General features: G+C 42.8%; 2 protein-coding genes across 13 annotated transcripts in view; one reads left to right on the top strand and one right to left on the bottom strand.

Moving 5' to 3' along the window:
- The window catches only part of ALPK2 (alpha kinase 2), a 50,407-nt gene extending 46,442 nt beyond the window's left edge, over positions 1–3,965 (bottom strand). The window contains exons 1-3 of one of the 3 annotated variants that reach the window (XM_075740661.1): positions 3,643–3,965; positions 1,919–1,953; positions 770–819 (exon numbers count right to left, since the gene is read on the bottom strand). The gene's annotated coding sequence lies outside the window, so the exon portion shown is untranslated. Of the gene's footprint in view, positions 1–769; positions 1,659–1,918; positions 1,954–3,642 lie in introns of those variants that run through there. The other 2 variants (XM_075740662.1, XM_075740660.1) reach the window with 2 other exon arrangements.
- The window catches only part of MALT1 (MALT1 paracaspase), a 35,302-nt gene continuing 25,691 nt past the window's right edge, over positions 2,959–12,569 (top strand). For 7 of the 10 annotated variants that reach the window (XM_075740663.1, XM_075740668.1, XM_075740664.1 and 4 more), the window contains exons 1-4: positions 2,977–3,217; positions 5,016–5,182; positions 10,271–10,392; positions 11,636–11,786. In XM_075740663.1, coding sequence (XP_075596778.1) covers positions 3,057–3,217; positions 5,016–5,182; positions 10,271–10,392; positions 11,636–11,786 — 601 coding nt within the window. In that variant the 5' untranslated portion in view covers positions 2,977–3,056. Of the gene's footprint in view, positions 3,218–5,015; positions 5,183–10,270; positions 10,393–11,635; positions 11,787–12,569 lie in introns of all 10 variants that reach the window. The other 3 variants (XM_075740665.1, XM_075740667.1, XM_075740666.1) reach the window with 2 other exon arrangements.

Consider the following 12,569-nt stretch of genomic DNA (forward strand, 5'->3'; position numbering starts at 1 on the left):
TTGTATTAGTGTACTACCCGTTGTAAACAGCACCACAATATACAGAAAACACCACAGCTATAAGTTGTTGGCCAAATGTAAGAATAATAAATGACTGGCTCTGCATATCTCTAACAAAGACCTTAATATAGCGTAATTAAGATAAGCAATCACAGCACAGCTCTTAACATTGATCTGTCTTAATCTATTTTTAACATTTGTCAAGCATCTGACACTGCCAGCACGAGCAATTCATGCAGCCTGATAATCATCGACATGCTACCAAGTGACCAGATTTTATCTCAGGAATGGAGGAAATTTTTACCTAGTGAGTATTAAGCCATGCAATATGAATTTAGAAAGAATAAAATGCGCATTTCAGGATACCTAGTATCACTTACACATTCTTAGAGAAGGAAGCTTGCTCTGGTATGATTTTTGCAATTTTGTTTGTCCTGCTGAAACTCAGTGGAAATAGTACCAGAGTGTAATTTCAGAAACATTTAGCAGAATTCTAAATGCAACATGGTTTTCAAAAAAAAAAAAAGAAAATCAAGATGAGCAAAAATGACTATACTTTAGCAGAAGCAAATAACAAATCATATTTCCTGTTCAAAAACAGTACAAATCACTATATTCATGTAGTGCATTAAAAATAAAGTAACTTGCTCTTCTGCATTTATTTATCTTTTATGATACGCATTCTATTTGCACACAGAAGAAAAAAAGTAGACAAGTAATTTTAAAAGTATAAACAATTTGACCTCTCAAACCATAAATGTGCACTTACCCTTGAGTGCTCTTTAAGTTCTAGAAGTGGGCCAGGCCTGTGGTTTGACTCTGTATTATAAGTCAAAAGACATTTAATTTATGCATGTTGTTTCAGAGCTGAAAAGCCAGCTGAAAGCTTCAGTGTTGTTTTGCTAGTGTGACCTTAGTATAGTGAGTCTGATCACAGAACAGTGTGACTTTTAAGAGAGACTATTTCATTACATGCAGCAGATGGCTCTTCCTGGGAAAACCTCTGCCAGACAGAGCGAGAGAGCGAGCTGGCAGTGGTGAGAGGGTACATCCTACTTCCATAGAAGTCCACGGGAATTTCCTCATGGCCTTGAGAGAGAGGAAGTGTTGGGCTTAGCTTTTCATAATAAAGCACTGGGTTGTTTTTTAAAGCACATGCTTAAGTGTGCTTAACTGCTTTGCTAGGCACTTTGGGAATTTCTTTCTTGCTTGAAGTTAAGCACACAAAAGTTCTGCTGAACATGAGAAAATCTGCAATCCCTAACAAGCAGGTTGAGGAAACCACAGGTGGGTAATGAACTTTTAACACTCCCTACATAAATTCACCTAACAATTCACATTCCTCAAAGGCAAATAAGTGAATCCTGAAGTAAGAAAGTATTCCCATCCTGTTACCCAGGAAGCCAAGCCTGACACAGAAGGAACCTGAATGGAGTGCACAAACTGCTCTGAGCTCAAAGGATCTAGAAAAGGCTGAAAAGCAAGCTTTGTGCCAATTTTTTTCTTGAGCATTTTGCTGAAAGTGCAGCTAAAACTGGTTATGAGATAGGATGGTGCTACATACTTCTTGCTCCCAGCGTTATCTAGACCCAGATAGGAAACTCGTGTGTTCAGCAATAAATATAGCACTTTCAACCACCCTCATTTGAGAACAGCAGCAGGGATATCTATGTTTTATATAATAGCCTAATAGTCAAAGTAATCCCTGAAGAAATGAGAGACCAGGATTTAAAACCATATTCAACCTGAGATAATTTAACTGTTTGACATTTGTATTGGGTCTGGCTGAGCCAGAAGACACACAAGCACAGACCAAAGGCTGAGGTGGGTGAAAGGCACCTGCCTGATTTTCTAGCAGCTAAGTCATACACAGCTGTGGATAACTGCATAGCATCAGGAAGTCAAATTCACATCTTACCTCTATCCATTTTGCCACGCTGATTGGTTTTGTACCTAAATTAGGAAAAATAAACCATTGGCTAAGGATGCAGCAAAAAGCCACTCAATGCAAGTTCTTCAAATCGAGTCTTAACTAAATGGCTTGTTTTTCAGAGATTCTAGACCCCACAGAAGTCAGGAGAGATGCTATAATGTCATCTGCTCTGCAGGCAGGTGTAAGCCTGTTTTGACTAGTGCAATGCAACCCCTAAGACAACAGATTCTACTACACAGCAGTGCTTATTAGTTTGGTCTCAATGCTGTGCTACTGCCGCCACCTGACTTCCAGCTCGCTCCCTGGGAAGGCAAAGCAAGCTCGCGGTCACATGAAATGATACTGTAGAAACACAGGCAGCCACATCTGAATGCTCCATCACTGATTAAAAAGGTTAGTAAAGTTACTAAGGCACTTTAGTCCACTTTGAGCAAGTTGTAATTCCAGAGAGATAAGAATTCCCCTTAGACCTGTCCATTAGCAGTAATGGAGAGCAGTCATGGAAGCGTCTCTCCTTGGGAGACCCTTCCGGAGCAGTGCCTCCTCGCCTGACCCCTCAGGCCGGGCACTTGCTTGCCTACGAACAGACAGCATGCTGGAGGGAGAGCATGTGTCACAGAGAAGAGGCTGCACTGGCCACGGTTAGATAAAGAAGTTTCTCCTCAAAACAAGCCCTCTGCCCCCAGTGTTGTATGATTTTTTGCCTGGTTTATCCCCCCGCCCGAATCCTTTCCATCTTACAGGAGAGCTGCTCCCAGTTCTCCAGCCATGTCTGGCCTCCTCAGCGCCCACTGCCCACGTTGGCTGCAGGTCTGGGCCTCGGACACTCATCTTTCCCATTTCAAAATGGGTAAAACAAGACCCTGACCGGCTCCCTCACACTGCCAGCACCGCCGGAGCGCGCACGCCCGGGCCGAGGGAGGACCTTCCCCTTCCGAAGGGCCGCAGGCCTCGCAGGCACGGACGGGGCGAGGGTCCCCTCAGCGAAGAGCGAGAACTACGCCGCGCGCGAAGGCAACCGCCGTACCGCGCCGTGCGGCTGCGCTCAGCGTGTCCTTCCGGGCGGGAGCGCCGCCCCGGGCGGGCCGTGGCTCGCAGCCGCTGGGGAGGCAGGAGAGGGGCGATGTCGGAGCCGGTGCGGAGCACGCCGGGGTCCCTGCCCCTCAGCCGCCTGGCGGAGCCGCTGCTCCGGAGGCTCAGCGAGCTGCTGGACCGGGCAGCCCCCGGCAAGGGCTGGCGGGACCTGGCGCAGCGAGCGGGGAGCCGCGGCAGGGTCCGGCTGAGGTGAGGGCGGCCTGCGGGAGCGGGGCGGGGAGCTGAGGGGGCACCGCTGGGGGGGGGGGGGGCCGCGGCCCTGGGCTGGGCGGGGGGGCGGGAGGCGGCTCGCCGGAGGCCTCAGCCGGGCCCTGGGGCCGGGCTCCTGCGGCGGGGAAGCCGTGGGGCTCGGGTGGAGCGGCCCCCGGGCGGAGGGGCCGGCCGTCTCGGCAGAGCCAAGGCTGAGGCCGCGGTGCCACCGCCGGGCGCATCCCGCGCTGAAAGCACACGGACCGCCAGCGGCGCGGCCGGCGAGCGGTGTGGGGCCTGCAGTCAGCGGCGGGGCAGCGAGGATGGAGCAGGAACGGGTTTGTGGGCTTGTGTTTGCTTACTAGCGCCTTTGTAAGTTTGTACTCCGCGGCTGAATGCTGCAGTTGGTTTGTTGCCGCTCCTACTTGAATCCGGAGTTACCCGGCCTGCGCCGGCAGCGCCGTCCCTCCCCGCGAACCCCTGCTTCGATTGTACAAAGGGAGGCAGCATCCCCTGCGCTGGGGCGGGTGGGATGGAGGACACGTAGCCCGTCTCCAGGAGATGTTTCCTTAGTCCCACACGAGGGCTTCCAGTGAAGAAGGAACAGGGTGCAGGTAGTGTGGGGTTTTGCTATGCCACCTTCCTAGTTGGAAAGCATCCCCTGTCACTCGCCTGACTTGCCTCGGCATGAATGCGGCAACTGCTTGCCCGAGACAGGGAACGTGGGAATTGTTTGTTGACTGTTCCCTGTAGCTCCTTTTGGCTATATTAGGGCGAACACATTCATTTTCTTCAACTCTTTCTTCCTAGGTCACATTCTCTAGATCGCTTCCTGATCATTTCACTTCCTGTGGCTTTTCAAGATTTTGTTTAGAGGGTAGTATCTCAAAAAAGAGAGCCATTTCAGCTGCAGCATTGAATATACATTATGAAGATGTGTCCTTTCTCTATTATGACTGTACTTATTAATATAGGGAAATAAACCCTGAGGACTACAATGTGACTCCTCTGTCATATTGTAGGGCCTGTGGCCATGTTTGTTTCTCTGTATTATCTGGTAAAATACTATGAAGGTCTACTTGATAAGTGAAAATATCTCACCTCCAGGTTTGCATGGCACTGTGATTTAATGAAAGAAACACTGATGATTCATTTTAGTGGGAATACATAAACTTGCATTGTCTGTCCATAACTGTATTCTTTTCCTTATTATCTGTGTTACTTTAATCTGCTCTGATTGAAAGTGCACGAAGACTTACCACCAGAATTTAAAACTATTCACATGTATACCTGGAGATGAATTTATTGGAGCAGTTGACTGCACTGTAGCAGTAGCTGTGTGTATCAGTTAAGCTGCAGCAGTCACTTCTTTTAACAACTACTCTGGAAATCAAAGTCTTCCTGGACTTTCAAGTTAGATTCTCACTCGCTCTTTACTGCTTCTGAATTAGGCACATGAAAATAAAAGGTGCTGTACTTGTTTTTCTTCTGAGATTTTAAAAAGTGAAAATTAGAAGATTTCTTAATACATTTGGTCAGAATTGTTCGGGACAAGCATCTCTTGTTTTGTAGCATGCAGCTGGCTAATACTACTTTCTCTGTGGTGGTGTCACTGTATAACCTCTGAACTCCAGAAACTTGAAGGAAAGACTGCAAGTATGTCCAAATCAGCTAGAAATTTCCCATCTTTTTGGTTTTTTTAAATCTTTTTGTTTACACGTGATTTTTAACTCTGCTCTTTTCTGAGGAGAAGGTACCAACAAGATCTATGCCATGACTTTCTCACGTTATTTTCTAGCCCTCTGGATTTAGAGCAGTGTTCCCTCAAAGTCCTGGAGCCAGAAGGAAGTCCCAGCTGGAGTCTCCTGAAACTACTGGGAGATCGGGGTTGCACTGTTGTGGAGCTTGTGGAGTTCTTGCAGGCCCTGGAGCATACAGAGGCTCTCCAGTGCCTCAGCCACTCAGGTCAGTTCTGGTTTGTGCTTTCACTACAACTGTGTGCTTTACACTGGAAACACTGAAAGATTTGTTTTCTGCAGTAAGTAAAAACATCTTTAGTGTTTGAATTGTAGTAATTGGTATTCATATGATTACCATAGTAATTGGCTCGTAGGATTCTGAGATTAAAAGTAAGCCAAGTAGATAAGCAAACTTAATGCAATATTGTTGTAGACTTGGACTTGGCTGCATGGATATGACAGGTGCTGTCATTCCCTCTGCCGCCTCGGGTTCTGTGTCAAGCTATGCCTTCAGGAGATGCTTATAGAACTGAAATGGTTGAGTTAGAAAGACAAGTAGTATTGCCAGCCATCTGTTTGGGCTACAGGTTTCGTTAACTGTGTTTCATCGCTTACCCTAATTGAAGGGGAACGGTCCAATTAGTGCCAGTTCTGGTGCATATTGGATCCTGTCCAACTTACTTTGTTTTTCTGTCCAATTAGCAACTTAGAACTAGATTATTTTCTGCTAACACATTCAGCTTGCTTCTTCACAAAAAGTCTAGAAGTGGGGCAACGCAAGGGAATTCATGGGTAACGCCATATAGGCCAAGTACTTCTTGCTATAGTACAAACCAGGGCCCTTTTTAATGTCCTCCTCCTTCAGGATGTGGTGAAACTCAGCCTACTAGGAAGTTACAAAAGCTGCTCTTCAGAGCGGGGAGTGAAAATGAGACTAGCAAGCTCCTTGCCATTCTGAGAGCTGTCCTGTTCTTTGGACAGCGTGAGGAAAGAAGCTGTGGGCTGAGAACCATTGTTAAGACTACCGTGGAATTTTTCAAGTAAATTACAGTAATGCTTTGCAGCCGTTTCATCTAGTTGTTGCTGCTGCTTGTCATTGTACTAGGAGGACCATAGTGTGTTGAACGAGGTGTGATTGAGTTCCATGTCAGCTCAGTCTAGCTAAATATACTGCAGGCTTGGCGGGGAGAGGGGAATTGGTGTTGTGTTGGTGTGAGTGGATTGTGGCAAGAGTTGAGGTGGAGACATAGGTGGTAGCGTGCTGTCCTGCACTATGAATGCTTGTTCCTTTTTATTGTTCTCCGTACGGTGGTTACTGGGGGACTACTGAAAACAAAAATGGCCTGGTTCACATTGGTACTGCAGAGTGCCTGCACTGAGCCAAAGTGTTGTGCTTGCTTCATCTGTGATCATCTCAAGTATCACCACCGTTGAATTGAGGATATTTGTGTGGCTGTCAGTCAAGTTGCATTTTGAAATATGTAATGAAGACTAAATCCTGGGTAAAACAAGAACTTGCTACATAGCAGAATTGAGAGATAGTGGTATCAGTTAGAGAATTGCATAGATAGCTAGGATACCCTTGTATGGAGGAGAACAAGCCAATAAGCAGATTTTTGTCAAGACCCCTTGGAACTGCAGAGGTGGTCTTTTATGAATTAATCTCTTGTGTAACAGTATGATCCATGATAGAATGGATTCGGCCTCCTCTTTGAAGGACTGGGCAGCTTCATAGAGACTGAGAAACTGGGACCAAGAGAAACCAGAGCAAAGGGTATTTGAAGAAAGTTTAAGTCAGAAAGAATTGTAAACTATTTAAAAAGAAGCGGTAGGCCTTGATATTTGCAGTGAGTTTATTTAAATGTTCACAAGTGGTTGATGCTTGACATCAAAGTACAAATTCATAACTACCCATTTGCTGTAATACACAAAAAGGAGCTTAAGTGTTGCTCAAGTTCCTTTAGGAATGGGATTGTTTAATGTAAGACCTCTATCACTGTCATACTGGTTTGTTAGACTGTTTTCTACCAGCTTAGCTGATGCAGTTAAAAAGACACAAACCTCTCTGAGCCTAGGAGCGTACTGGTTAATGAGTGTACAGTTTGATGGTGCATAGTGGTCTGTTTTGGCAGTGATACTACTTCAGTTCCTTTGTGGCAGGGATGTATCGTTACAAGCTGGGATGTAGCTTTGTTTGCAGCAATACAAAGGATCTCTCGGAGAATCATAGACTCCCCAGTTCCAGAACTTGTGTCTCAGAGCTTAGAGACTTGCCTGTCACATTGGATTAGCACCACAGAAGATCTTCCTATAAAGATACAAAATAGTAGTAATAGTAACTTTAAAACTTCTCCTTTTTGGTAGTAAGAAAGCCTAAGCGTCTTGTTACTTGGGTCACCACTCTGTCTATTTTCTTCCCTTTTTTCCCTCTTGTCATGTTGTGAACTTGCTGGAAATGAATGAAATGTGAATAGCTTCCTCCCAGGCTAAGAAGGAAAAGAGGCTTAATATGCAATGTGTGGTATTACAGTCTAGTCCTTGTGCAACCTCACTGAGTTGCGGTGATTGGAACAAGAGCGAAGAGGTGTTTTTCCTCTGCAGCGGTTTAGGCGCTTTAGTCTGAATGTGAGTAATTGAGGCTGAATTTCCAGAAATGACTGAAAATGTTTACCGGTGTGTAAGCTAAGAATGTAACAGTTGGATTATAGTTAAGATTATGAGTACTTAATTTGCACTGCACGTTTCAGCATCAGGTAACTATAAATGTCAGTTTGCCATCCTCAATGGTAAAACTTGAGCTTTGCATTTTCCAAGGAAAATTGAAGAAGTATTTGTGTATCTTTGTAATCATTCAGAAAATTGAGCCAAAAGGTTTTCTTTTTGAACCATTCAATTCTGTGGTGCTTGCAGGAAGTACCTGTATAGTGCTGAATGAATTGCAGGAAAATAAATGAAACTGTGAAGAAATTATGAATCATGTTTCTTAGAACTTGTTCGTAATGCTTCCAAGGAGTGCAAAATACTAATCTTTCAGAGAATTTGTTTTTCTCAACTACTTTCTTAAGAGATGTTAGTGATGCAAATCAGGAGAGATTTAAAAAAAAAAAAGGTGGAAGTCTTTGGAAAGAGCAAGTCTTCATTATTTTTCTGTCCCTTAAATTGAAATATTGTAATTCCTGTTTGTCATGGTTAATGTTAGGTGTTTGTGATACTCAAAAACTGTACTTAACACACTCTCTTTAACAGTGAAAAACAGTAGAGGAAGTGTTATGTGAGGAGCTGAGGTAGCGATCTTCAGGGCTAGGGTATAGAGGGAAGTTATTTTAGAGAAAGAAAGGCAGGGAATTTTCAAGTCCTGTAGCTACTTTGGAGTAGCTGCCTGTGTGATCAACTATTTCAGAATAAGATTATGTGTGGAGGAAGTTAATACAGCCCACTTCCCTGCTAGACAAAGATGATGTGATTTCCAAATGTCGTATAATCTCTGTTTGAGTCTGTTGACCACATGGGTTTCTGCTCAGGTTTCAGCCCATTGATCAGATTGTTACAGTCTCCTTGCTCAAACGTTCTCTGTTAGGAAAAAGTTCTGATGTGTGGCTAAGCTGTTAAAGATGAAGGGAAAATAAGCAGACAAAAAGAAAACTCCTGGCAGACTGTAATAAGGCGGCTTGGAGCAAATGCTAATCTTGAGTCTTGTACCGGGATATTTGCGATCTCTTTGCAGCTATTTTTTTTTACACAGCATCTGGTTTACTCCATACTCTTCTGTAAGATTATTCCCCCAGCAATCTGGAATACTGCTTCTGTACCAGACTGCGCTTTCAGCTTCTGCCATGTGTTTTCATTAAACTATAAAGAAGGAACTACTTTCTCCCAAAACAAGGAAATTAGACTGATTCTAAAAAAAAAAAAAAAGAAAGAAATTTTTACTGTGTGTACCTATTTTGTATCTGAGTGAAGTGCCTCTTTACTGTGTACTATTTCTGTGCTTTTTCTTTAACTAGTTGTATTGGGCCTAGCTAGGATAGAATTAATTTTCTTCATAGCAGCTCATACAGTGCTGTGTTTTAGATTTTCATGCTCAGCAATAGAAGGGAGAAGAGGGCCTTTTGGAGGGCCTAGCCATCCTTTGCTTAGGAACTGGCTGGGCGTCAGTCTGCCCATGGGAGGTGGGCAGTGATTGCCTTTGTGTCACATGTTTTGTTTTCTTCCCTATTCTTCCACTCATCCTTCACTTAATAAAGAATTATTATTTTTTGTTTGCTCGTTTTATTTTGACCTCCAAGTTTTCTTGTTTTGATTCTTGCTTTCCCTCTTCCCCTGTCCCACTGGGTGGGGACTGTGGTGCTTCCCTGCCCGCTGGGGTTAACCCACGACATTGGGATTGAAGCAGCTTGTCATTAATGTGTAGTATTGCTTGTGGTCCCACTGGGGTTGTTAAATGTGTTTTACCATGCATAGCAAATAATGCTTTAAATAATGATTTTTTGATGGATTCTCAGCTCAGTGCTGCTGAACACCTTGGTCATAGGTCCATGTATTTTTCTGACAGCAATGTGAGGTTAAACTTTCTGTTCTGCAGTTCGCTTTTTTTCCCTCCCCCTCCTCTTCTTCTGATGACCTTGGTTATAACAGTGGATCTGTTTTTCAGGTCATGCTGTAACAAGATCTCTGGAATGGTCTAGGTTAAGAAAATAACTGGATCATATTAGACCAGTGTCAGAATTTCGCTCATGCCATTTCCTGGCAGTTAAAATTTGACGTGGAAAACTTTACCTTGCATATTGGCAAAAGAAAACCTCAGCCCTGTGTTCTACAGGAGTCAAAGGCATAAGCAGTAAGGTTGCATGAGGAATAGTAGAAAAATGCATTATGTTGTAGTTAAACTAACTCTTACTGTTTGGATCAACAAAGAAATTGTTGGGAGTGAGCAAACTCTTAAAACTGGGAATGCCTTTCCCAGAAGGGATCTGTGATGCCATTGGAAATATTATTTGCTTTAGTGAGTAAGAGAGCAAGAGGGATTGAAGTATCCTGAAATTAAAATGTCTGAATGATCTACTGTAAATCTTGGATAAACTCTGTAGAGTACTGATCGATTTGAGCATGGATTTTGTGTAATGGAAGACAATTTTGAATGTCTTAAAGTCATATAACTAACTGGAACTGTGTGTATACACAGTACAAACAAATTATTTTCAAGTATATTTAATGACAGAAACTTTCTTTGCTCAAAGGTCAATTTAAATGCAAATTTAAATTGAGGAATTGTATTTCTTAATAACTTTCCTATGTGTAAATTCTTTTTCTAAAGGTATAAAGATTGTTGTACAGCCAGACTCTCAAGCAGTGCTCTCTGGTCAGGTCGTCAAGCTGTGTTGTTGGGCAACAGGACACCCATTTGTGCATTACCAGTGGTTCAAACAGGAAAAAGAGGTAACAGTTGATACAGAATATAGGGGGGTTTAAGTGGTGAAAATAATAGGTAATGGTTTTGGATGATACTTATTTTTTTTAAGACTGTTACTCTTATTTACAATGAGAGAGGATTGCTATATATACTAAAAACCCAGAAGTTTAAGAAATGCTGCTTAATGACCCTATCAATGTCCTAAAACAATAAGGTGGTTCCTGTATTCAGACCACTTCATCCTTGGAGGCTAATCTTGGAAAGTGACAGTAGGGAAACTGTAAGTTTAGTTGTCTCTCAGCCTACCAAGAAGCTTAATGCAGGCCACTGAGAGACTGGCACACCAGAACAAATGCCAGTCGCTGTTGGTCTTGGGCAGATGGGAACTCTTTTCCTAAGAATGAACAGTTGAAGGCCCAAACTTGGTGGTGCCACAGACTTCTTTAGTAAAATACTGGAATGTGTGGGAGCTGGTGTCTCTGGAATTTGAATGGCAGCACTTATACCCATGTTTCTGGTCCTGGTTATCTTTCTACAAGATGAACACGCTTTTTTCTTAATGTTATTTTAAGTACTATTTTTAAAAATGCAGTACATTGATAGTATTTTAAATTGCTGTTAGGAGTGAAAATTCTAACTCATTTGCTACGCCTTTCTAAAAGTTTATCTAAGTCATCCAAAACACGGCTTTAAAAACTATGATTAAAGTATTTTTCTGCTTATTACAGTTAAAAACCCACAAGTTTGGGGTTGTTTTTTCCATCTTACTTTTCTCCCCTCCCTGTTCTGCTGAGGAGAGGAGTGATAGAGCGGCTTGGTGGACACCTGGGATCCAGCCAAGGTTAAACTACCACAGATGTAGTGAAAAATTATTTTTCTGTGAAAGAACGGTATGGTTTCCTGGTTGTAGTTGAATATGTCTTAAGACTAGAGCTGAATGTAACACACATGCTGGTTGGAGTAGTGCTTAACAAATTATTCCGAGTTATTTGTGGAGAAAGGTAAAAATTATTAATTTCAGGAAGAGCCTTTTAACTGGTGTAAAAGCTCAGAATTGTCTTAGATAGAGGCATATGAATTATTCTTGGAAGAAAGTCTGTCTCTGAGCTACTAAATGCGTAGAACAAGACTTTCTCATTCAAAAGTTTCAAGTAAGCGAAGGAGTTGAGGCTGGTGTTACCGACATTGAAATAAATATTCTAATGTTTGCTACTGGTTTAGATTAAATCAGTCTAAATTTAAATATTTCTTGGTTCACCTGTAATTCAGGTTCCTCATGGTAATTCTCCAGAGCTGGTTTTGAATCCAGTGAACGTAAACGATTCTGGCTTTTACATCTGTCGAGTGAACAGTGAATCTTCCTTTGTGTTCAGTCGATGGGCACGACTTGAAGTTTGTGATCTCCAGGGTACATCTCATGGTAAGTGGCAAAACCATTGTCTTCTGAAAGTCTGTCTTCCCACCCGCTTGTTAGAGGAACTTGGATCCCCATTGCTGTCTTGCACAGATGTAAAAGAGGGCTGATTAAAAATGCAGAATCCAATTATTGGACTCTTGTGCTGGTCACTAAAGCAGAAGAAAATGAAGTTATATGAAAGTACAGAAGTGGAAGAAGTGTGAGGAAAGTGAATGATAGCAAAGACCAAATAAGATTGAATAGCTGGCTACTCAACAGTATCCAGCTAGTACTGGAATTTGTTAGTAGAACATAAAGAAAACCTTGGAAATTTACTTCTTGGGTCTAGTCTGTTATTACTGTGCATTTGTTTCCAGTTTCCTGAGGCTGCTGGAGTGGCGTCCCTTTTTCTGGTGTGCGTAGGGTTTTTGGGGGGTTTTTGGTTTTTTTACAGAACAATCACTTGTATTAAATAGGTATTGACTCATGCACTAAGTCTACCCTTTATGAACTTTCTAATTGAATAGCCTGGACTTGCTTGCTAGTGGCCTACAGATGTGTGAGAGAAATCAACTGCGCTGTCGTCAGACTGAAGAGTACTTACTTTGTCTTATGTCACAAGGCAAAGGTGTTTTCCGCTTGCATCCCACATAAAAAAATTATTCATGTCAGGAAAAGAGATAGAGAGAACCGATCTTCCAGTAAAAGATCAAAAGCTATTGCAATGTCATTTGAGGCGACCTTTCTACATCTTCATCTCGAACATATTCTCGGTCCTTTATCTAAGCAATGATTTCTTCTGCTTTT

Source organism: Balearica regulorum, chromosome Z (assembly GCF_011004875.1).
Source record: "Balearica regulorum gibbericeps isolate bBalReg1 chromosome Z, bBalReg1.pri, whole genome shotgun sequence".
In the NCBI taxonomy this organism is placed as follows: Eukaryota; Metazoa; Chordata; class Aves; order Gruiformes; family Gruidae; genus Balearica; species Balearica regulorum.